Genomic DNA, 25,919 nt, shown 5'->3' with positions numbered 1-25,919 from the left:
GAGCATATTTTCTTGAGGTGTGAACATGGGAGATATGTTAGGCTCTTAATGTCCTGTCTCTCTGGTCCTTACAGTAATTCTTCTGGGTAGAAATTATTTTATCCACTTCAAGATGAGTGAATTGCTGCTCACAGAGTTTATGTTCAAAGTGCCTCACCATAAAGAACCCAGCTGGGATTTTATTGCAAAGCATTTGACATCATTCTGCCTTTCAAACTAAAGTTCTAATTCCATTTATTGGGTTTCTCAAGGTTGGGGATGTCTAATCACTAGATTCTTCATCACACTGAGCTCAACAGTAAGCTCAGTAGACTTTCAAAAACAATTGCTTAATGAATGAAAATAATAGTCACCTTAAACCCTAAATACAAGGTCATCTAATGATAATGGAGCTAGTGATAAATTCAAAAGGCCTATTTCAGTATCTTTTCTTACTTCAGCCACTGAACACAAGTGACTGCTTAAAAATAAGACATCTTGTATTAAATGTATTTAATTCAAAAACAGGTCCTTCAAATTTAATTTTTAAAATATTTACATTATTGCTGTAGATATAAATATATACCTAGATGCTGGTCATTACAATTGATATTTATAGATGACTTAAATTATACTAGTTTTCAGGAGCACTTCTCAGAAACCAAACCCAGACTATGACCTGCAGGTCTCTGCCTACTGAATGTAAATTAGAAGTATTCTTAGGTTTGTGGCTGTGGTTGGTGTTCACAGGGCCCACTGATATTTATAATCTTCCTTTTCCTCCTGGCTGCCTTCTTCTCAACTCAGTGTCTTTTGTTCTTGCTTTTTCCCTCATTTAATAAGCCCTCCTTTATCCTTTCTAAAAATCTATGTGTATTTATCAGTAATGCTCCCATGTTTCCCTCATTAACTCTGTGCAATTCATACCATTCTCTCATGACTGAGCACCTCTATAATTTTTCTCAGAAGCATAGATGCATGTAAGCATGTGTATATAGAAGGAATGAAATAAACTTTGGCTGCTATTAGCGATTTTAGTTTTTCTATCTTATGGTAGGTTAATACTGATGAGGCTAATTAAGAAGATTAACACAGTGGTAGACTTTGACTACAGGCTTTTCTCTTGTTTTCTTTTCCTCCAGGAATCATAAAATCTCGGGTTTGGACTTGATCTTAGATGCCATACTTCAGTAAAACTACACAACCTGTGATTCAATTCTCTAACCAATATGCCTATATTCCAAACTCCTCCCCACTTCCTCACCTCCATCCTAGTTCCAAAATGTCATGTATCCTTGACTTGCTCCTTGCATTGAGAGACTTCCTATTAGAGCAGAATGTAAAAGCCTTAAAAAGAGAGATATGGTTTGTTTTTTTTAAACTCCACGATAAAACTGAATTGTTTTATTATTTAATCTCAAGTCAATTCTGAGAAAATTCAAGTACTTTTTCAACAGAGAGACAATATAGTTTCACAGTGTTTACAGAACACTGGGCTGATCATAGAGACAGTATAGGTTAGCAACTTTTCAAACCAAATTTCTCAATGCAGTTTTCTATCTCTTTACTTAAGACCATATGAAAGCATGATTTCATATAGGAATGACAATGAATTTCATTATTCGAGTTTACAAAATATCTTCTTGTACAGAATCCCATTGAAAGAGATCTATTTTAGAGATTTTTAGATGCTACCACTGTCACACACCCATGCAAATTACCATGTGGAAAGAATGTTACTCTTATTAATAAATTCTATCAATATGTGGTTTAGACTCAAGGCTAAAACTGTGTTGACACTTTACCCCAGATTTAAGTAGTCTTTATGATTTTTTTTTTTTTTATTGATTTGACTGTCTTGGGGCTTAGTTGCAGCACGTGGGATCTTCAATCTTCCTTCGGCATACGGGATTTTTTTTTTAGTTGAAGCGTACAAACTCTTAGTTGCTGCATATGAGCTCTTAGTTCCCCCAGCACGGAACGGACCTCTGCCTATCCCTCTTGGAGACCCTCTGTCACATGGCAGGAACCGAGCAGAACATCCTCTCTGTGTGGTAGGCTGAGCTAAGAGATGACGGCAAGGGACCGAGTTGAGGATCCTGTCTCCCAAAGTTACCTCTTAGATACTCAGTCCTACTCTCTGCAGAGGAGGTAATTCTAGCAGTACCATGCAGGAGAGACTGGAGGACGAATGAAAGCAGCAGAGACACCGGGCAAAGGGTTATTTCAATGCCTTTAACTTTTTTTTTTTTTTTAATCCTATGTGAAAATAAGGCAATAAAAGACTTCTAATAGGGACTGAAATTAAGGTTTATTCTGTTGCCTTATTAAACTGCTTGACTCCAAGATGTGTCAGGTATATATTGGCATCTGGATTTCAGACAAAAGGAAGAATCTCTTTGCCCAGTTTTATAATTGCTCCTTTGGGAACCATCTATTGACTGATAACGTCAATCCTATGCCCTTTGGAATTGTTCTTTAGTCGTCAGTTATTGGTTCAGAAAGCACCAGCAGGTTCATTACATTATATTATAGCCCACTCTGCATTGAGAGGTAGGATGAAGAAGAAAGAGCACAAGACTTGGACGGAGAAACTGTGCTCCAAGTTCCATCTGTGCCCCTGATGTAGGTTGCTGCAGGACTACCATCAGTTTGTTCAATCCTCACTGTATACACTCCCCTTGGAAATGTGACTTTTCTGGTCCTTCCATAAAGAGACTGAGTCTATTTTTCTGCCCCTTGAATCTAGATTGGGTCATGCTCTGATAAATGTGACAAAAGCCGAGAGTCAGGCAGGACTTGCACTTTGGGTTTTGCCCGCTCTTGTCCCTGGGCATTCCTTCTGCCAGCACGTGAACAAGTCTAGGCTGCTGATTGGAAGATGAGACTGCATGGAGTGTGATTCAGTTGTTTGAGTGGGGTGGTTTCTAGCACCAAAAACCAATTCTCTGATTCTCTTGGACATCAACTGGGTGTTCAACAATTCAGTTCAATTCTGATACTAATTACCTACTCAAATTTAGTGAAGACCCCACAGCTTAATTAAGAGCTGAGTCCCACGAAACTATCTCCTACTTCAACCACTAGCCACAGGTCCCAGATCTCCTGTCCTTCTCACTGACTGGCTATAAATCAGGGTTCCCAGGACGCTTTCCCAAGATTTGACAATTTACTAGAATGGCTCACAGAATTCAGGAAAACACTGCTTACATTTACTGAAAAGGGAAACAAATGAACATCTATATGAAGAGGTCGAGGTCTGGAAGTATCCTAAGCACACTTGTTACTGTCTCTGTGGAGATGAGGTATACCACCCCTCTGGCACGTGGAAGCTTATTAAATCTCGTTGTTCAAGAGTTTTTATAAAGCTTAACCTCTTCCTTCTTGGAGGTTGGTAGGTGGGGCTGAAAGCTCCAACCCTCTAATTATTTGTTCTTTTGGTGACTAGACCCATCCTGAAGCTATCTAGAGGTCCCACCCTAAATTACCTCATTAGTAAAAATTCTGATGCGATGTAAAGGGGTTCACTAGGAGTAACAAAAACACTTCTTTAGGAAATTCCAAGTGGTTTAGAATCTCTATACCAGGAACTCGGGAACAAAGACTAAAAATATTTCTTATACTAACACACAGTCATTTTACAGTCCCAGCCAAGACCCCAAGCAAGTGAATGAGGACACCCTAGACCATTAAGTCATAGCCAAGTATACCCGGATCCAGAGTATCATCAGTCAGCCGCAGGATGAGGAGAAATAGAAAATTCTCACTGTTTTAGTCCACTAAGTTTTAGGGTGGCTTGTTATAGAGGAAAAAGTAATATAGCACCTTATCAGCCATGAAGACAAAGTGAGAAAATAGGTTCTATTAAGACCGTGAGAAAGGTGGTTGCTGTAATTCAGAATCAATTTAATCTTGAGCTTTTTGAGAGCCAAGGAAAATTAAAGCAAGATAGGTTATAGTGTTCCCATTATTTGAGAAAATAAGTATATAAATTCTGAAGAGGTGACCAACAGTTTGCTGATCAGAAAAAGGCAAATGCTAAGTCATTATTAACGAGATACAAAATACCATAACACGTAAGAGTGTCTTCACATTTATAAGCAAAAGAAAAAAATTCCTGATTTGATTTTCTTACATTGGTCCTCCATATAAGTCAAGATAATCTAACATCTGAAAACCCAGCTTAGTAAACCCTAAAGGAAGGAAAGATCAACATGTTCATAAAACTAACTGGAATTTTTCAAAACATGCAAAGAGCTGGGTATAAAGGTAAGTGTTTAGATGTGGAAGGATTTTTATTTTTTTTAATTCTTTAACCACTCCCCCCGCCCCCACAACTACCACCCTTGCCAATCTTTTGTAATACGGCCACTCTTCATAGATGTTAAGTTCTTATCTAATAGCCTTTCACTTGGTCAAGAGCCTTACTAGATTACTTAAATATTTTAAACTTAAAAAAATTTGCTTTCCTATAGAACTCATAATAAAGCAAATATGTTAATTATGAAATGTTCAGCACATGAATGAAATTTGGATTAAAATTTCAGCTTTGATTATGTATTTTTATCATTATCAATTGCTCATATTTCCTTGATCTATATATTCTATTTATTGAACCTAAACTATGAGCCATGTACTATGCTAAGTGATCTATGTCTTTTAATTCGTTCAATCCTTTCAACTGTCTTGGAAGGTAGACATTAAATGCTTTGTTCTAACCTGATCCCTTGATTATAAGTGAAAGCTTTCATTGAAACTGCACAGGAAGTTGAGTCTTGAATCAATGAGGAAAGTTTTGGAAAATAATGTGTTTAAATAAAAATCAAATTACATCCCCACTACATGCCACATACTAAAATTTGTGAAGGATTTAATGGAGGAAATAAAAGTAAAATTAAGCCATAAAAAAGGTTATTTATCTCAGGATAAAGAAGAACCATATATCACACAGAAATTAAGAAAGTTACAAAGGGAAATATCAACAGGAAAATAGTTGAGTATACATAATGAAATAATGCTTACAATTTCTTTCCTGCAGGAGTATAAGCATTACTGGACAGAGTTGAGAGGAACTACACTTTTCTTTTACACTGACAAAAAAAGTACAACAGTAAGTAGACATGTTCAGCTGATTCAATTTTTTTCCAATAAATACTTGTCATATAGTCTGTTATTCATTTTCTGCCTTCTGAAAGTAAAGATGTGCTAGTATAACCAATTGAAAAAAGAACATTTATATCTGTGATCCATGGTAAAATTTCCTGGGCAACTCAGAAGAAGGTATTAACTCATATTTTTAACTTTGCATTCTTTTCTTTCTGAGCCTGATAACAAAAACTTAGTTGAGAAGTGAAAATTTTAGCTAAACATCTGGATACAAATTGCCTACTACCAAGTGATGGCTTTAATTTCCCCTACTTTTAGTCTTGCTATAGCATGTATTTATAATCTGAAGGGAACTAGATGATCCCAAAGCCTGGTAACATAGAGTATGTCACAATTTAAATTTTCTAGAAAGACACAAACAAACCCCATGAGACAGGACTTTGTAGAGCTCAATCATGAGGATAACAGTAAAGAAATTCTGAGATTATTTATTTGTATTAATTCTAAATAATTGGTTTATATTTCAATTTACCCACAAAAAAATTGAAAATGGTGCATTTCATTTTTTCCATAAATAAAATGTAGCATTTAGTAGCAAATGCATGCCTACCTTGGAATGCTATGCTTATGAGGTTTTATAATTCAATAACTTAATGTAAATATTTTAGACCATGGATGCAGTAGCCCACACTTCTAGAACATGGTTATCACATGACTAGATTGAATGAAAGATACAGAAAAAGAGTCTATGTGATATATCTTACCTGCAAGCATTTCAGCACCATTAATGGTAAGCTAACCAGAAGTCATTTAAAAACACAAACAGAAAACAAACTTAAAATGGTCATCTTTCACCAGATTTCTGGATAGAGATAAGATTTATATAAAGGTGTTTTCAAATACCATAAGATAAATTTTAGCAAAATTAATTTCTCTGTCTTGTCTCCAAATTCCCACTGATGTCAGTGAAAATAAAAAAGACCTTGGCCTAAACCTTGTACAATACATGTATGTGAGAGAGTTAATAGTTGCTATTTACTTACTCCGTGGCAAGAGAGGTACAACTTAGTGATTGGGAGCATGGTCTTTAGGTAGACTACCAGGTTTTTGTCCCAGTCCTGCCCCTGTTCAAGGTGCCATTTTGGGATCTTGGGCTATTTAGCTAACCCCTCTGTGTTCAGTGTATCAGATAGGGTACTGGTAGGAAACAGATGACCTCTCAAATTAGGTAATTCAAAGATAGTTTAGTGAAGATACTATATTCAAAGCAGTGGACAGGAAGTAAGAAAACCACAAAGGCTAGTACAGAACCTGAGGCTCTGTAACAGGGCCCATTACCACACCTACGAGGAGAGGAAAGAGAAGGAGAGTCCCGAGAGAGCAGAAGACTGCCTTGAAAAGAATGTGATCTTTGACAGAGGAAGCAATTGTACAGAGTAATAAACATCCGACCTCACCCTCCTTGTTCTTTTGATCTCCTGCCAGTGTTCACCAGTGTTCCAGCCCAACAGAAGTCAGAGGTGAAGGAAGCCCTTCATCTTGTCCAGAGAGTTCTTGCTCCTGGCGCACAGTGTTAGATGGTGAAGGAATAAAAGTGACTCTAGAGGAGCAAATGAAAGATCTCCAACATAATCAGATTCAAATCAAAAGTAGGATGGAAACAGTAGCCCATCTCATAAAGTCCCCCCTCCCGCGCCCAAATTAAATGCAATAGTAAGTAAAAGGACTAAAGAGAGTCTAAAGACTTAGAAATAATAAAGACGTAAGAGAGTAGCTGGCATATAGTAAGCATTTAAGCATTTTACCTATATTATCTCAATTTTCACAACCACCCTGCAGAGTGGGTACTATTTTAATCCCAACTTTCTAGATGAGAACTGTGAAATTTAAGACTAAAAAACTTGTACATGATCAGAAAGCTAATGCAGGGGGTATAACCCAGATCTTGTTCTTGAGCCAGCACTCTTAACCATGACCCATGAAGAGACTGTGGAATAATGAAATTCTGTGGAATCGCCCATCTACCAGTTTTGTTAAAAGAGGATGCAGACTTTTGGGGAATTTTTTCAGTGATAGTTTAGGAGAAAGCACAGAGATAGAACAAATGAGATCTGTAGATACGTAGCCTGTAAGAAGGGAATAATAGCAATGACAAACCTAGATAGCATATTAAAAAGCAGAGACATTACTTTGCCGACAAAGGTCCATATAATGAACACTATGGTTTTTCCAGTAGTCATGTACGGATGTGAGAGTTGGACAATAAAAAAGGCTGAGTGCCGAATAACTGATGCCTTCAAACTGTGATGTTGGAGAAGACTCTGGAGAGTCCTTTGGACAGCAAGGAGATAAACCAGTCAATCCTAAAGGAAATCAGTCCTGAATATTCATTGGAAGGACTGATGCTGAAGCTGAAGCTCCAATACTTCGGCCACCTGATGCAAAGAGCTGACTCAGTAGAAAACACCCTGATGCTGGGAAAGGTTAAAGGCAGGAGGAGAAGGGGGTGACAGAGGATGAGACAGTTGGATGGCATCATCGACTCAATGGACATGAGTTTGAGCAAACTTCAGGAGATGGTGAAGGACAGGGAGGCCTGGCTTGTCCATGGGGTCAGAGAGTCAGACACAACTGAATGACTGAACAACAAGAAGGGAAGAATTTAAAGCTGCCTTTAAATATTTGAAAGACTGTCAGGGGTCATGTGAAAGAGTCACTGAATCTGTTTAGTGTTATTCCAGGGGAGAGGGACTAGTTCCCATGGATGGAAACTGTCTAGGGAAAAACTGTGGCTTAATACAAGAAAAACCTTGCCACAGGCAGAGCTGTGGAGGATGTAAGTTTCATGTTGTTCAAGATGTTCCAACACAGGCTGGATGACTGCATGGAGGAATACCCTGGGGGAGACTCAAGCATCAGAGGGCAGCTAGATTAGACAGATGACCACTAAGGCTCTTACAATACTACAATTAAAAACAAAAGATAGACTCCTTTCTTCTAATCTGTAGTTGAGCTTATGATACTTTATCTAACTCCACCATTTCTTCCTCTGTTGCTTCCTCCTTTAGCTTTAGATAATTTATCAGAAAAAGATTCTGTGTAATTTAAAAATTTTGTGCCCCTTCCCTTATACCTCCGCTTCTATTTTTAATTATTCTTTGTTCACTGAAGATAAATAGACCAACCCAGACTTACCCTTAACCATATCAATACAGGAATAGCTCTGGAAAAAAATTCATTTCCTTAATTTTATGCCTTACCTTAGTCAGAAAACTAGAATAAGTATAAACAAGAATATAATAAAATAAGTTATATTGGGCATGACAGAGAGGAAAGTAAAAGCAGATAAAAAGAAGTCAAGGATGAGGGGGATTTAGCAAAAAATTATACCTAATATAATAATACCTAATAAGATTAGAGACGGTCCTAATCTTTCAGATATTGCAGAGCACGTCTGGTCAGCCGCATACAGACCAGTCCACATAGACCAACTGCTTAGAAGGAATGTTTTTATTATACTAGAATAAGATAGAAATGTCTTAATGGGATCCTTATAACCAGCAGTATGTCAGTCCTGAATATTCATTTGAAGACTGACGCTGAAGCTGAAGCTCCAACACTTTGGCCACCTGATGCAAAGAGCAACTCGGAAAAGATCCTGATGCTGGGAAAGACTGAGGGCAGGGAGAGAAGGGTGTGACAAAGGATGAGATGGTTCAGTGGCATTACTGACTCAGTGGACACAAGTTTGAGAAAACTCTGGAAGATAGTGAAGGACAGGGAAGCCTGGCATGCTGTAGTCCATGGGGTTGCAAAAAGTGTAACACAACTGAGCGACTAAACTGAACTGAACCAGAAGCATTTGGTAAATGCTGAACAATGGCTTCCCAGGAAGAATTATATATGAACATATATATTTATTATAGGTATTACTGATACAGAGAATGTGTAGTACACAGTAAAATACATACTCTTTACTAACTTCCATACAGGCAATTAATTCTCACAGAATACTTTCATTGATTTTTCTGAACCTGTATCTGTAGTCAATTTATTATTCAATTATGATTTGACAGATGGAGTTGTTTTCTAATCTGCTGTTTCCCTAATATTTTTATTGTCATTAAATATTATATTTGACATGAATGTTGGCCAATGTTTTTGTTTACATTAATGAGTAAGAGGCAAGCAAAGCAATACTTATGTATATAAGAATGTCACCCATTTATTAATGACATGAGCAACATCTTTGTTGAGTGAGATAATGATTTTTGAATTATGGAAGAATATTTTGTCACTTTTTGTTCTGTTTACAATGAAAAAGCTTGAGAGACAGCAAACTTTAAAATTTCATCTGCAATACTGACATTTTCCCCTTCACTTTCTGGTTTAGATCAGCAAACTGTGATCTTTGAGCCAAATTTAGCCTATGACCTGTTTTTGTATAGTCTATGAGCTAAGAATATTTTTCACATTTTTTTAAATTTTCTTTTTATTTTTCACATTTTAAAACTGTCGTTTAAAAAAACAAATAAGCATTTGCAACAAAAACTGTATATGGACCACAAAGCCTAAAACATATCCTATCTAGCCTTTGTAGAAAAAGTTTGTGGGCCCCTTGGACAATTAACAAAACAAAACCTAAATCAAACTTTAATTTGTTGTTGTTGTTGTTTAGTCGCTCAGTTGTGTCTGACTCTTTTGAAACCCCGTGGACTGTAGCCCACCAGTCTCCTCTGTCCATGGGATTTTCTAGGCAAGAATACTATAGTGGGTTGCCACTTCCTTCTCCAGGGGATCTTCCAGACCCAGGATTGAACCTGAGGCTCCGGCACTGCCGGCAGATTTTTTACTGCTGAGCCACCAGTAAGGTTTGCCAATTTTCATGGTGTAAAACCTCCCACCATGACTAATTTCACCCTATCGATGTTATTTCACTGTACATGGGGTTGGAAAGAAAGGTTTAGCAGCACACCATCAGAGTACATTTATAGCATTCTCACTACACAGAAATGAAGATATAAATAAATACAAGAGCACAGAGAATGCTATATACTAGGGTTGGCCAAAAAGTTCTTTCACATTTTTCTGTAACCATGAAAAACCTGAACAAACATTTTGGCCAACAAGATAGTAATATAACTAGGAAAACAGGAGTTATGAATTTTAATTACCTTTGTTGCTAATATGATTTAATTTTGTTTATATAATTTAATTTTTAATAATGGCTATGCTTGACAATTGGCTTGCAAAATTCCTGAAAATTTCTCAACTGGCTTTTGCAAAGTATGAGCCAGTTGAGTCCACCACCACATAATAACTTTTCCAACGCCTTCCGGGTTGGGAAGGGGTGCCACACACAGCTGAAAGCCAGGATACCATGCCAAGTACAAATAAGTTGAAATGAAGTTATTATTTATTTTCCTTCCTGCTAAAATTAATATCAATATATATTACTCATGAAGTAATTTAATGAGATTTCCCTTTATCTTTGCAGTATGTTGACAAGTTAGATATAATAGACCTTACATGCCTTACTGATCAGAATTCAACTGAAAAGAACTGTGTAAAATTCACCCTTGTTTTGCCAAAAGAGGACGTACAATTGAAGGTGAGTGAGAAGAAACTAATCTAAAACAAGTCATATTTATAAATAGCATTCACCTCTTCAAAATCTTAAAAGGAATTAAAGAGGAATTATGTGAGGCGCACCAAGTCCTGTATTTTGTTAACATTTCTTGTCTTTTGCCAAGAACCATAGTTTTCTAAATAAGAATTTGAAAGGGCACATTCCCTGTTTAGTATACAAGCACATTGAAACCATATACTTCTGTCCTCTGGCAAAGTCAGAAATCCATCCCACCTGGTGTTTTTAGAAAGTTGTTCTTGAATTGGCATCTAGGAACTCGGCATTCACTGAGTTCCCAGATGATTCTGAGACATGTCCAACATAATGTATGTTTGGAACTACTGAAGTAGACAAACTCCTATTTCACAAATTGAGAAACATTCTGCTAGGAAAATGGCCTATGTTAATCAAGAATACCAGTGTAAGAAAAGCCAAAGAAATACTGGACACCTGTTCATGTTTATGGAGACTATGAAGTCAAGACAACTAAATGCAAAGTGTGATACTGGCCTGGATACTGGATCAGAAAACACAAGCTACAAAGAACCATTAGAAAATTGAATGAGAATTGTTACATATACTCAATTTGTGAAATATGGACTTAATCTTGTAAAACTCTAAACTCTACACAGGCAGAGATCTGTTTGTTAAATTTACCACTGTATACCAGTACCTATGTAGGAAAAGGTTTTATTCTTGAATTGACATTGAAAGTGAGCCAGTGAAAGTCAGCCAACAACTACAACATAGAGAATTAACTTGTAATTGAATAAGATGTAGTTGGATTTAATCTTGACAGCGTTGGTCCTTTAGCTTCAGTGTACCAGAAATCACTTGTACTCAGGAAATGTGAGGTCCCATTCCCAAGCCTGGGCCTCTGAATCTGTGTTTTAAGCAAGCTCCCTGGATAATTCTGATGTGGCATTTAGAGTATAACCTTGGAGTCAGATGCCCAGATTTGAACTCTGGTTGTTTTATTTGTTAGTGTATAATTATAGGCAATTTACTTAACCTCTTTATTGCCTTGGTTTCTTCATCTAGAATTAAGTCTTGACTCAGATGTAACTCTCTTACTGAGGCCTACCTGGACCACTTTATTAAAATTGCTGCTGTTTTCCCTCTCCCCTCACCACTAATGGTGTTCCCAATCTCTCTTAATCTTGCTCTACTTTTTATTTTCTTATTTATTTCCACTTGAAGTTAAAACATTTACTCACAATTATGTTTATTATTTATTCCTTACCGGACCCTAAACTCTAAGAGAATAAGGAGTTTTGCTTTATTCTTAGGTGTAAACTAGTATATAAAAGTGCCTAGCACTTAAAAACATTCAATGAGTATCTATTAAATGAATAAATCTGTAAAATGAAATTTTTTTAAAAAGTCATTTTTTTGCACAATTGCCATGATTAAATCAGTTAATATAGGTGAAATGCTTAGAACAGTAGCTGCCACTTAATAATAAGCACTTAATAAATGTTGGCTGTATCAGTAATATTTAGAGCTAAGAATTGGAAGCTTTTAAGGTAACTTACTACTTGGTTGCCTCAAACTTAAAGCCAGTCAGTGTTAAATATCAGTAGGGGGAGTAACTGTGAACTGACAACTGCAGAAATAAGTGTGCTAACACTGACATTTTTTTAAATTAAATAAATATGTGCAATTTTACTTGTTTAATAAGCAAACAGATTAAAGCTATTACTTCTGTCTTCTGACAAAAGAAAATGGTATGGAAATATTTCATAACAAATACACAATAATGGTTCTAAGCAAAAAGGAAATTGAATTATTGCTTAACTGATTTTAAGTGGTTTAAAAAATACTCGACTTTTTAAAACTTTGTGCTTCAATAGAAGACTATGCATTTTGTCAATCTTGCTGGGTTTTGAGGGCTTACATATTTGGGGTCTTATAAAACAGTCTTATGAAATTCTAAAGTTATTCTAAGTTAATAAAAGTATTAATGTTCATAGTTATTCATGTCTTTTCCTCTTCGTCCTTACCTGTTTTTGTCTTCATCTTTAGACAGAGAATACAGAAAGTGGGGAAGAATGGAGAGGCTTCATTCTTACAGTAACAGAGGTAGGAAGGACATTACTTTTGATTGATTCACTCATTCGACAAATATTTACTGACTGAACACTTACTATGAGCCATGATGGCTGAAGGGATTGATGTTGTAGTAATTGAAAAGTACAGATATAAACCTTTACACTTACTCATGAAATTTTTATTTTTAATGGGTGAATGAAAAGGAGAAAATAAGCAAGAAAACAAACAAGAAAATTTAAAATTGTGATAACCATTATGAAGAAAATCAACAGGGCCATGATTCTAGCTGGTGAATAACAGGTGGTCAGGGAGATCTACTTTTCGGTCTTATCCTCTGGACAATCCTTTGTGTACTCTCAGATTCAGAGCTACATGGCATCTTCTAAAATACTTCCAGCTCGTTTTTATTCATTTAATACATACTTATAAAATGCAAAGATGGATTTTATGCATGTGCTGTGCTCAGTCACTCAGCCACATCTGACTTTTTGCAGCCCCGTGGACTGTAGCCCACTAGGCTCCTTTGTCCGTGGAATTTTCCAGGCAAGAATACTAGAGTGGGGTGCCATTTCCTACTCCTGGGGATCTTCCCAATCTAGAGATGGAACCCGTGTCTCTGTTGTCTCCTGCATTGTCAGGCAGATTCTTTACCACTGGGAAGCCCCAGATTTTATGAATAACATAGGCAATATGACAGGGACAGACTAACAAAATGAAAAGTGACCTTTCAACAATTTTTTAGTCTTAAGACAAAGGGAAGCTTATCTGTTCAACTCTGTGGCATCTTATCTGAGACAAACAGTAAGATCTACCTACGAACAGTTATAGTCAGCTATTGCAGCAAGAAAATACCATTATTTTAAATAAATCCACTAAGAACAATACTGTCGTTAGGGCAACTTTAGTAAAGTTTCAGGAACATAGTCTATAGTTGAAAGTGCAGAGATATTGCTTTTGAATTAATTAAACTGGAGTTTGAATCCTGGCTCCTCAATTTTCTAGCTATGTGACCCTGGACTAGTTATTTAATCTTTCTGAGCCTTTTTTTTTTTTCCCTTTAATTTGTAAAATAGGAATAGCAATGTCTGTCTTGTAGCATTGCTGTGAGGATTTGCAATAGCATGATGCTTGGGACATAACAGGCAATTAATAAGGGACAGCCCTTTCATCAGTTTTTCCTCATTTTATTTTTTTTTCTGGATTGATATATAAGGGAATGCCTTATTGATTATTATTCAGAAGAATACTCTTAAGATTCATTATATAATATGTAAATAGAAAATGAAGTTCTAGTGTTTTCTTCCCACATTCCAAAGAACTTTCTTATACACCACCTGGAAAGTGTGTACCCTACTCTGGAGCTCAAAATGATAATCAGACACAGCTGATTATTTAGGCTACGTAGTTTCACATAAAGAAAAATATTCTAAAACAAAACAAAACAAAATATTCTTCCATTTAGATTATAACTTCCAAGAGTACATAGCTGGACATAATGAAGTCTAAATCAGGGGTATGAATACAGCTAAGGTGAATATAGATGACTCAATCCAAACACATTTCTAGAAAAGCTATTAGAAACAAGTTATTAAAAAACCTTAGTAGGTAGAGCAGTATCATAATTCTAATGTGAGTGAAAATTCAAAATATAAACACAAATACATCAAAAATACAGATCTCTGATTGCTGATTCTCATTTAACAAATATTTCTCTCAATTCCTTTAGCCATATGGCTGGGGGAACTTATTCCAGGTTACAGCTGGGCACCTTGTAGGTGCTCTGGGACTTCCCTGGCAGTGAGATCCAGTGAGCTCAGAATTAAAAAATGAGAGTTTTGTTGTTACTTGAATCAGCGTGTAGTGCCAGGTACACTTTGTTTTGGACCAGACCAAAAAGAATGTTTCTTGGAAGAAGAAACTAGTTGGTTCAGAGGCAGTTCTAAGACACTAAGATCCTTCATTCATGATCCTCTCCTTCCATCTCTGTTAGGTAACTGAAGCTTCTTAGGACCAGAACAGGCACATCTTTGCTAAAACCAGTTAGTTACTTGGCTGCCTTTCTTGTTTGCCTACTGCTTTAATTGGTTTCAGCTGTCAGTTCCCCTACACGTGTCACTCCTTCCTGGGCAAGTAATTAGACTGCATGAAGTCCTAGAGAAAGAAAAGAAGAGGAGGATTGAGACAGAGCGGACACCGAGCTCATCTCCAGAAAAAGGGAAGCAACCATTTGAAGATTATGAGGATGTACTGAACCCTATGCCAGCGTAAGTGCACCATGAACTCGAGTTTACTTATTAGGTTGGTAAAAGCTTTCTAGTTATCAAGGAGAGCTAGTCATTGGACTCATTAAACCAGGAACAATAACTGTCTTGTGGATATACAGTATATCTCTGAGCTCTTGAGTTCAAGCCACATTTCCTCTTCTATGTTGTATCAACAAAATGCAAAACGGAGACTTGAACTAAGTTTCTTACCACAGGGGAAATCCCCTTCCACCCACACCTTTAGACCAAATAGATACTTTTTTCCAAAGAACAAACCTAAATAAAAATTCTATGTAGAAGGAAGGAAAAGATGTTTTCTCACCATGAAATTCTATGATTGACTGAGTTTCTATCAGGAAATTGGACCAAAGACTCAAGATACCTGAATGAAAAGTTTTCCTCAATGGGTCAATCAGTGACTAGTCTTGAGCTTGTACTTTGAAGAAGACACCATGTGAAATGGGCAAAGTGTTATTGGAGATGAAAAGGCACAGAACATCCTAACATCAGCAACAGTCTACATTAGTTTTTTAACTTCTTATATTGTTAAAAGTGTGACTAAGACGGTGAACTCTGGAGTCTAGGTTTTCTTGTCAATGAAACTTGTCCTGGTACCATCTTTGACATCAGGTTCTGACATGTATTCCATCTGTACTACAACCACTGAAAACTGCTAGCCATTCTCTTAGCTGAAACCAGGATTAATAGGTTAAAAGTCACATAGACTGCTTCTTTTTCTTTTTTTGCTCAAATAATACATGTTTATTAGAGACAAATAAAAAGAAGATTAAACTCACTCCTTGTCCCACCTCTCAGAAATACTTTTTCAATATCTTGGTGTATTGCTTATGAGTTAAATTTTTTTTCTGTTGAAAAACCAGACTTTTCAGTGACTACAATATTTACTATAAGTGCAAAAGAATAAGAATTGCTTTCTAAAAAAAAAAAAGAAGTGCTTTCTACAAAATCTTACACATAAAAATACTACCAATGCCATTAAAAAGCCATATTATACCAAAGGAGTGAATTCAGACAAACGCTTAAGTATGTTATCTAAAAGAGATCATACAACAAACTGTATGTATATATATATTTTTCTTTTTATAACTCTGAATTTTGTATTGGAGTACAGCTGATTAACAGTGTTGTGATAGTTTCAGGTGGATAGCAGAGAGACTCAGCCATACATATACACGTATCCATTTTCCCTCAGACTCCCCTCCCATCCAGGCTGTCCTCAGCAGATATAGCAGTATAGCAGACTTCCTATATATATCTATGTTCTGTATCCCTGAGAAGAAATCACCAAGAATTATTATTTATCTAACAACCTATTATGAACTGAAACTGGAAATATATTGTTATCTTAGACTTTCAAGTGGTAATGGTAAATATATACTGATCAGTAGATAACTCTTCAGGTCTTCATTGTTTAAAAATAAAGGCTTTGGAGGAATGAAGGAAGCAGGGCCTAAGTATTATATCCGCATACTCCCAGTGGCACAGGCTTGTATAAATAGTAATTATATCACATTAACTGTAATAATAAAGCTGGAAATGGTAATAAAAGTTAGTAACCATAGCTCTTAGAGTTCTTTTAGTAGCCTCTTTTCAAGTAATGATCTTCATCAGTTAAAAAAAAATTTTTTTATCTCACCTCTGTAGATGTTTTTACTCGGTGTCCCGGAAAGAAGCAACTGAGATGCTTGAGAAGAACCCTTCCATGGGAAATATGATCCTGAGGCCTGGCAGTGACAGCAGAAATTACTCCATCACCATCCGGCAGGAGATAGAGTATGTTTAATTTTACAATGTATGGAATTGTTAAAAACATGATTATCACTTTAGAAAGCAGTCATACAAGTTCAGATCTGCACCTGCTACGTGTTTCATTGGGGATAAACATGTGAACACAATAGGGAGGGAATGTTATATAAACAATGCTAGTCAAAACTAGTATTTGTAGTAGGGAAGCACAGTGAACAAATTACTTTGGTCCTGGATATAGTTCTGTTATTCATTCGCTCACTCATTTCAACAAATATTTATTGAGCAACTATAAGCCAAGTGATACTCTAGATACTGAGGATACAGCAGTGAACAAAATCCTTGGTTTACGGGATGCCCTAAGTCACAAAGCTGAACCCAGTTCTATGGCGTGGTGGCTCCTGAGCCTGTCTCTTACCTGTGTAGTATCTGATCAAGGCAGTGACTGGATGGAGCCACTCTTAGCTAGGAGCAGACCCTCAGGTTGGGGGTGTGGGAGAAAGCAGAGGCAGGTACCCCGAGGTCCTGGCCCTTCTCCAGCAGTTCATGAACTTGGCATAGAGCTTAGAATTGTTAGCATCGAATCTGAAGCTGAGACTGAAACATTTCAAATCCTAGCTGTGACAAGTCAAACACTCCGTATCTGTCACCTCTCTCCAAATGCACTCCCCACCCCCAACCAGTCCTTGGAAGGTACACACTCTGAGTTACTCTCTCCTTCTCCTTGTATTTGTCCCTCAATTATTACACAGCATTGTTTTCTGTTTTTAAGTTTTATGGAAATGATGTATAATACCCACCAACCTACAGCTTCATGTTTACCCTGAGGACATGCTTTTGGATTAGTCCATATTGTTACTTGGAGATCTTGTCCTCTTGTAGGTCAATATTTAACTCTTCTTTAATGCTCTTCAATAATATTTTATACATTTTTAATAGGGTACTGTATATATTTTGTTGGATTTTATTCTGAGTCATCTTAAGATTTTCTAAATGAAATTTTAAAAATTTGAATAATTCTTAATTAGCAAAAAACTTTATCTCACAGATTTTTTAAAAGAGAAATATAATCTAACTATTTGAAAGTTAAATTAGATCACATAAGTGATTGATTTTTTTCTTTCATACTCTTGGTTAGATTGAGTGTTTGATTCACTTACATGTGAACCCTGTGCTGCCATTCTGCATGAAAGGAACAAAATCCTGAGATCTAATGGCTCTTCAAAGACTGTATATTTCCTGTACAATAGTAGCAAGATCTCTTTTAGTGTGGTCTAAATTAGTTCAACTTTCAAATTTGCATTTTCCATATGAGTGAGCTATGAGAAAGAACAGAGTTTTCTGCTGTAAATATGGGTTGTGACCAAATGCAATGAGTTTCTATTCTTAGGATATGGGGTTTAATGTCAGTTTTCATTCATATTATATTTAAGTTACATTTAACCTCATTAGAAAGAGTCTGGCAAAGGAGTTCATATCAAAACTACCTAAGTTTAATTTTAGTAAACATACTTCTAGTTTAAATTCATACAGAAAGTCATGCTTGTATAGCTGATGGTCATAAGAACTTCAACATTTCATAAAACTGATTTTCTCTCCACTCTCAAGAAAAGTTGCTATCTAGAAAGCAAGGAGTAAGGCAGAATGGTCAAAGCAGAGTATTTTAACACAAGAGTCAGTATGTGGTTATTTTGGCTTTGGGAATAGTTTATACTTGATGAACGTGCCTAGGAAAAATTTTAACTGTTTTTGCACAAGTATTCCTTAACAGCCAGATATATCCATGATGTAAAGGATTATTATATGTGTTCTCTAATGTCTCAAAATAGGCCTTTTAGGATGCCTGGATTTAATATCTTTCTTAACAGGTCATCTAATTTTAAAGGATAGCAATTAAAGAGAGCAGTATAAGTTAAGCCTGTTAGATTATAGCATCCAATGCAAAGACTTTGGCAGAAATCTAGACCATTAGGAAGCACCTGTGTTACCCACAAAACCAATTCACTCTCTTGCAGGTTGTAGGAGAAATGTTCTTTCAGCCATGCAAGTTTAGACCCCTGTGTCTGGTAAAACGCTAGCTGAAAAGGACAAGTTGGTTTACAAAGCCATACTTGAAAGTAAAATTATCTCCATCTGTTAATAAATCAACTGTGGGGGGAAAGATTATAGTTCTCAAGAAGAAACAAAAGTCAGTCAGTGGCAACTTATCAGGTGACTCCTCTCTTGACATAAGATATCATCCACCTTCACTCAGCCCAGTGATGTGTGAATTCATAAGACACAAAGCTATTCTTACAACAAGCTTCACAATTTGGTTTTGTTTTCTCAGAATTGTTATGAGTACATGGCAAGTTAGAAGTATAAACTCTTTTGGAAGCCATTAGCAAGAAAGCAATAGAAAACATTTACCCCAAATTCCTCTGCGAAAATTGGGGTCAGAAGCTAAGATTTTATAGCCACACTTAAGGCCACACATTTTTTTTTTTAAAGACAGTTACTTCTTTTATGAGGTTAAAATCAGGACACCTCAGGAGAGCAAATTTAACACTCTAGTTTTTTTCCTTCCTCTCCCTTTATTCCTTTGGAAAAACAAAATATCAAAGCAAAGCACAGGTCTGAAGTGAGTAAAAACTCAAGTGACTTTGGTGGAATTTTTTTCATATCTTATTTTTGGCCTTAGAACTTGGTCTTACTAGTTAAAAGTTCCAAGAGGCTCTTAACTTTTGCTGCTTTTCCTCCCACAACTTTGCCAGGGATGATAATGATGATGGTGATGATGCTATGATGGTTATTATTAGCAACAACAATCACTATCCCAACTTATGGGGTACATTTGTGGGTGTTCTGTTGAGTGTTTGACAAAAACTTCCTTCAAGCACACTAAAAACAGTATTTTCCATGTTTTATCAGTGAAGAAGCTGAGACTGACAGAAACTAAGTTAAAACAATGCATTTAAAAAAGTAGTAAAAAAAAAAAAAGCTATAATTTACTGTTTACATGTGACAGACACTGTATTAAGGATTTTTCAAACATTAATTCAGAACAGCACTGTGAAGAAAGGCATTATCATTTCCACTATATAGATGGAAGAAATGAGGCTCAGAAGAGTTCACACAACTGAACCAGAATTTGAATCTAGATCTTTCTGTTTATAAAGGCCATGCCCTTCAAGCTTTCTATCAGCCTTCCATGAAATAATAATCACTTATTTCATATGAATAAAGGAATTCCAGCTGGAATTGGTGAGAGTTTTCAAAAGTATGATTAAAAAGGTCTTTCATGTAGGAATAAAGGAAAGCCAGAGTCAGACACCCCAGAAGATGGTAGTTGTAGGATCTCCTCTGTTGAGAAGCTTCCTTCACCAGCCTGTGACTGATTCCTCTTGAAGGTTCAGCACTAGGGGATACATTTTTCCCCCCTTAGGAGGGAAGAGGGTTAGGTTTTATCGTATGTTTTTAGAACAAAGCTTTAGAATAAGCCATTGGAAACAACTGTTAGCTGTTTTCCAATGTGATACTCAATTAAGAGAAGATCTGGATATTACAATAGATGAGGGGATAGTTTCTTAGACAGAATTATAGATTAGTTCTAGAGGAATGTGATCTGGAAATGGAGAGAGGAGTGATGTAAAAGAACATGGGAGGCTCTGTAGACAATCTGAGAGATAATTTTGCTTGGGCAGCTTCTGTAAACTGGACAGATGTTGAATTAGTCTGTCTTTCAAGCAAATGGAGGCATAATAAATGCTATTAACTTTTTAACATTAGAGAAGTCTTGGTTCTGACACTACTGCCATATGAATCAAGAGAAACATACTGACTTCTGCTTTCAGTGGAAATTAGTTCTAGCAAACAGCACTGTTATATGTGTTACTAATACTTTAAAATTCAGTTTTATAAATATTTATTCTGTGCCTAATGCTAGAGTACAAAAATTGACTATCCCTTTTAATATAGAGAATATGTATTTTATATGTGTATGCCTACATAGGATTTTATGTTTTCTACTTTAAATTACTAGCATTAAAAAAAATAGTTTCAGCCTGATTTTCAGCTCTTGATTCCTTTTTTCATCTGTTATTCTTCCTCATTAATCCACTCAATGACCCAGGTTTCCTTTATCCCAAGTGTATAAATGGGCTTCCCAGGTGGCGCTAGTGGTAAGAACTCGGCTGCCAATGTAGGAGACATAAAAGATGTGGGTTCAATCCCTAGGTGGAGAAGATCTCCTGGAAGAGGGCATGGCAACCCACTCCAGTATTCTTGCCTGGAGAATCCCATGGATAGAGGAGCTTGGTGGGCTACAGTCCATGGGGTTGCAGTCGGACATGACTGAATCGGCTTAGCACACAGAACACTAGTGTATAACCCCCTAAAAAAGACACAGGAAATGGTGAATAAAGCCCCCCACCCCTTTTTGGCCAAACTAGAATCATGGGAACACAGTTTTCTACTGTACAGGTGATACTTTATTCTCACTTTAGTTTGATCTGACCCTGTTGTGTACTCAAATGGAGATGAACTTCTTTTGGTTTTTCAGCCTGCCAAGAATCAAGCACTACAAAATCACGAGTGTAGGGGAAAACTACACTATTGAATTGGAAAAGCCTGTAAGTAGCTATTTCCTTGTTGTTGATTAATTTTCTTCTGCTCCCTCCCAAACACCTAACTTATAAAATTCAAAGTAAGGTGGAAAAGCAGACTCTGCCTAGGAACAAAGTGCTGCAAAACACAGCCATGTTAGGAGGCCCTAAAGGTGGCCCACATCCAGGATGAGAACCCAGATGCAGGAGGCGGCGGAAGAGGCAGTGTAGAAGACCATCTTCTATCAATTCTTGCCACTTCTTTCTTTCTCTAAAAATCTTTTTCGATACAGTTGTCTCAAGGAGAGAAAAATATTCTTTTACCACCTATTTTACATTCTCCAATTAGAAGTATATACTATTCCAATATGCTTATTTCTAATGGGAAAAAAAATCTTTCAGTGTCTGGTCCTTTAATACCTACCATGCAGAAAGTTCAGAAATTCCCCTTTTAAACGTAACAAGTAGTGAAGAATGGATGGTTCTTGTCTTCAACCCCTCTTCTACCCCAACTGACATATAATATTATCACCATTCAATACTATGTTAGGCACAGAACCAAATACTCTACACATATCACCTAATTTAAGTTTGATCACTACTCCAAGTCGGCACCTGCTGTACAGGTGGGAAAACTGATATTTACGCTGGTTTCAGCCCAGAAGAATGAAGTAATGTGGCCTGCAGTCTAGGATGCTGGGGAAACAGAGTATCTCTGATGTTAGGATGCAGTGGTGGGAATCACCCTGTTACAATGAGATATTAAAATACTAAGTTTTCTGACTTCAAAGGGGTCTTTAGTTTCAAGGAGAAGAAACCAATTTTCTTAAGGCTAACTTAAGCAAAAAAAAAAAAAAATTAAGAATATAGAAAACTCATAGCATGACCAGAAGGCTAGGAAACCTTCAGGGACTAGGAAGCAGTTACTTGTATTAACCATCATCTGATTAGGAATCTGCGTTCTTGTTCTTCTAAAGTTCAAATTTCAGGAGAGGAGCTTTTTGGGCCTAACTTGAGTCACACTCTCATGCAACAACTGGGAAGGATCAGAATATCCAATTATTGGCCACCGAATTGTATACAACAGGAAAGGGGTAACTTCCCAAAAAGGAAGAAGATATGTTTGCATAGGAGAAATGAAATTCATGAATAGGTAAAATCTTGAACATTCAGTAAGCTACGGAAGTGAGGAACTGACATGATTTCCTAGAGGATAGGAAATACATAGTAATCTCCACTAAATTTCATTTGAGCTTTCTCTTACTCTATCATTAACACAGGCAACATTGAGACTTCTTTTCCTTTCTTTATACAGGTAACACTCCCAAATCTTTTCAGTGTCATTGATTATTTTGTGAAGGAGACACGAGGAAATTTACGACCATTTATATATTCAACTGATGAAGCCCTTGGTATGTTCTTCACTTCACTGTTGTATTAAAAAAAAAAGGAAAACAAAGTAACAAAAAACCTATATATGATTTATAATAGCCACCAGGTAGGATTATAGCCTACTATAGTATAGTAGTAATAATATAGTATTAATCCTATAATACTATAGGATTATAGTCTATGGTCTGTTATATCCTGGTGGATAGAGTATAGGCCCACCCTGGAGGGAAAAAACCTGAGGCATGTACTGTAACTACTAGCTTCACTCCATCGTTCTACTCAGCTTTATCAAATAAGTTTGATAAGAAGAAAACCATACAGAGTCATGGAAACCAAACGGAATTTAAAGGTATGGTCTGTCAACAGTGTCAGATGCTTGAGACAGATGAAAATGAATGAAGATTAAGGGGAAACTTGGGATTGGTCATTAGACATAGATGACTTGAGAGAGAAGCCTTATTCCACTGTAAAGGCAGAAGGCAGAGTGCAAGATAACAAGGATTGAGTGGGTGGCGAGGAACTACAGATAAAGACTGTAGTTAGGATTGGCTACAGAATTTGTGGGCCACTTGTTCATAAGTTGTTAACAATTTCAAAACAGTGGTAGCAGACTGTTAAACCAAGCATGGGACCCAATGCCAGTGCACAGTTCACATGACCACAAAGCTGGCCCTGTTTGTAGTCCAGGTTTTGGCAAAGCAGGGCAGGCTGGATATGACAGTTTCTTTCCATCTTTTTAAACAATTCCTGGTACACATGATCACTTGACAAGCTTTAAGCAGCAGAGAAAATATATCTCCAGCTCATATGGATTCAGTTATCAAAACAAACTCCTGTTCCTACAGATTATTAGGCAAAACAACTTGTTTTGGTTACCTGCATCAGGGCATATCTGGAAAGTCTACTAATTAAAAAGACAGCCAAATTTAAAAGTCCAAGTTTTAAAACATGGGTATGACTCTTGTGATAGCAAATAGCTTTAACAAACTCAGAGTCTGAAGGAACTTTAGAAAATTATCCAGTAGTGTCTCATTCTATATAGGAATCAATACAAAAAACATTTCTAAGATGTGACCACTCAACTTGTTTGCAAATTCCTAATGACAGCTGCCTGATTTTTGAGGCAGCATAGTTCACTTTTGGTTAGCTCTCATTTTAGAGCATTTTTTCTGCCTATTAAGTGTGAAACATTCTCCCTTTAACTTATACATATTAATCCGACTTTTGACTTTAAAATGACACATGGTTTTAAAAAGCCCATCAAATATTTAAAGACTACCACCATGTCCCAGTAACCCTCTGTCCTCTATAAATTATTGGTCCCATTAGCTCTCTCCCCTTATCTTTGACCTTCTCTACCTTGCAATATAACCACAAATGATGAACAGATTATTATAGGTATGATGGCCTAATACATTACCTGGACTCTGTATAAGAAAATACCACCTAGCAGGAATCTCTGGGAATGTGCTATTAATGTGTTTTTCTTTTCTTTTTTTCCCTCCAGAGACGAAAGGATTTCCTGTGACATCTTTAAAATGATTTTTTAAAAGGCGGGGGAGGGTGGGGAAATCCCAACATTTTTTTTTTTCCTCCATGGATGATATTGTGTCAGTTATCTAATGCTATGTAACAAACCACCCCTAAAACATGGTGGTTATATCAACGACCACTTTACTTACTCACGATTCTGCACATCAGCAACTTGGATTCAATTCAGTTGGGCAGTTCTTCTGCTAGTATCTTGATGTCATTTGTAGGAATATAACCAGCTGGTGGCTAGACTGGAGCTGGATGGTCTAAGTTGGCTTCATTCACACATCTGGTGCTGGTGGTCCGCTGGGCCTGGCTGAACCATTCTCTTCATGTGGTCTCTAATCCTGAAGAAGGTTAGCTCACGTTCTCTCATGTGAGAACTCAGAGCATTTAAAGAGAGAAGGATAGCTGCATGTCCTTGGGCTAGGAATTCTTAGTGATGAGAATTAAGTATGGCTCTCTTGGAGTGCTCATTATAGGAGAAATTGTGAATTGAATAAATAATTCTGAGTGTGATATATCTTATATACAAGGGATTATTTTTCTTCCTTTAAAAAAATTTATTTAATTTGCATACAATAAAATTAAATTTTTGGTGTACAGTTCTGTGAATTCTGACTACCATCACCACAATCAAGATATAGAAAGTTCCATCACCTCAAAAAATGCCCTATGTTCTTTCTTTTTAGTCAATTCTTCTTCTCAGACACAGTCCCTGGCAACTACCCATCTGTTTTTCATTCCTACAGTTCAGCATTTTTCCAGAATGTCATATAAATGGTACCACAGTCCACAATCTTCTAGGACTTATTTCTTTCACTCATTATAATGTCTAGATTCAACCAAGTGTTGTGTATTATAGTTCACTCTGCTTTATTTATATACTATCATTTATATAGAATAGTATATAAATACTGGGGAAAATTTCACTGTAGGGAGGTACCAGTTTGTTTATCCATTAACCAACTTAAACATATGAGGGTCATTTCCAGTTCTGGGCAATTATTAAGCTACATAAATATTTGTACACAGATTTTTGTGTGAACTTAAGTCTTTATTTCACTTTGGAAAAATATCTAGGAATGAAATTACTAGGTCAAATGATACATGTATGTCTAACTTTATAAGAAACTGTAAAACTCTTTTCACAGGTGGTCTTACCTTTATACACCTCTATAATGTCTGAGAGCTCTGGTTGCATCCTTGCCAGCACTTCATCTTATCTTTAAAAAAGTTATTCTAGTAAGTTTGCAGTGGTATCTCTGTGGTTCTAATATGCATTTTCCTAATGATTAATGATGTTGAGTATTTTTTCATGTGCTATTTACCATTCATGTAATCTAACTTGGCAACATACACACTTAATTATTTTGACCATATTTTTATTCGGTTGTTTGCTTGTTTTGAGAACTCTGTTCATATTCTGAATACAAGCCCTTTGTCAGATAAATGATATGCAAATATTTCATTTTGTTTTTCATTCCTTTAAAACCATCTTTTGCAGAGCAGAAGCCCAAATTTGCTTCTGTGGATTGCACTTTTTTGTGTTATACCTGACACATTTTTGCCTAGATCAAAATTACAGACTGTTTTCCTTCCAACTAACCTTGG

General features: G+C 36.5%; 1 protein-coding gene across 3 annotated transcripts in view; it reads left to right on the top strand.

Moving 5' to 3' along the window:
• STAP1 (signal transducing adaptor family member 1) overlaps window positions 1-25,685 on the top strand; it is a 29,174-nt gene extending 3,489 nt beyond the window's left edge. Inside the window, exons 2-9 of one of the 3 annotated variants that reach the window (XM_043906630.1) lie at window positions 5,018-5,089; window positions 10,583-10,696; window positions 12,740-12,796; window positions 14,858-15,030; window positions 16,696-16,824; window positions 21,338-21,407; window positions 22,696-22,792; window positions 24,280-25,685. In XM_043906630.1, the coding sequence (XP_043762565.1) occupies window positions 5,018-5,089; window positions 10,583-10,696; window positions 12,740-12,796; window positions 14,858-15,030; window positions 16,696-16,824; window positions 21,338-21,407; window positions 22,696-22,792; window positions 24,280-24,314 (747 nt within the window). In that variant the 3' untranslated portion in view covers window positions 24,315-25,685. The remainder of the gene's footprint in view (window positions 1-5,017; window positions 5,090-10,582; window positions 10,697-12,739; window positions 12,797-14,857; window positions 15,031-16,695; window positions 16,825-21,337; window positions 21,408-22,695; window positions 22,793-24,279) is intronic. The other 2 variants (XM_043906631.1, XM_043906632.1) reach the window with 2 other exon arrangements.
• Window positions 25,686-25,919: the final 234 nt, after the last annotated feature.

The sequence above is a fragment of the Cervus elaphus genome, chromosome 6, assembly GCF_910594005.1.
Source record: "Cervus elaphus chromosome 6, mCerEla1.1, whole genome shotgun sequence".
NCBI classification, from domain to species: domain Eukaryota; kingdom Metazoa; phylum Chordata; class Mammalia; order Artiodactyla; family Cervidae; genus Cervus; species Cervus elaphus.
The sequence above is the reverse complement of the archived record's forward strand: the minus strand, read 5'-3'. Positions and strand labels throughout refer to the sequence as shown.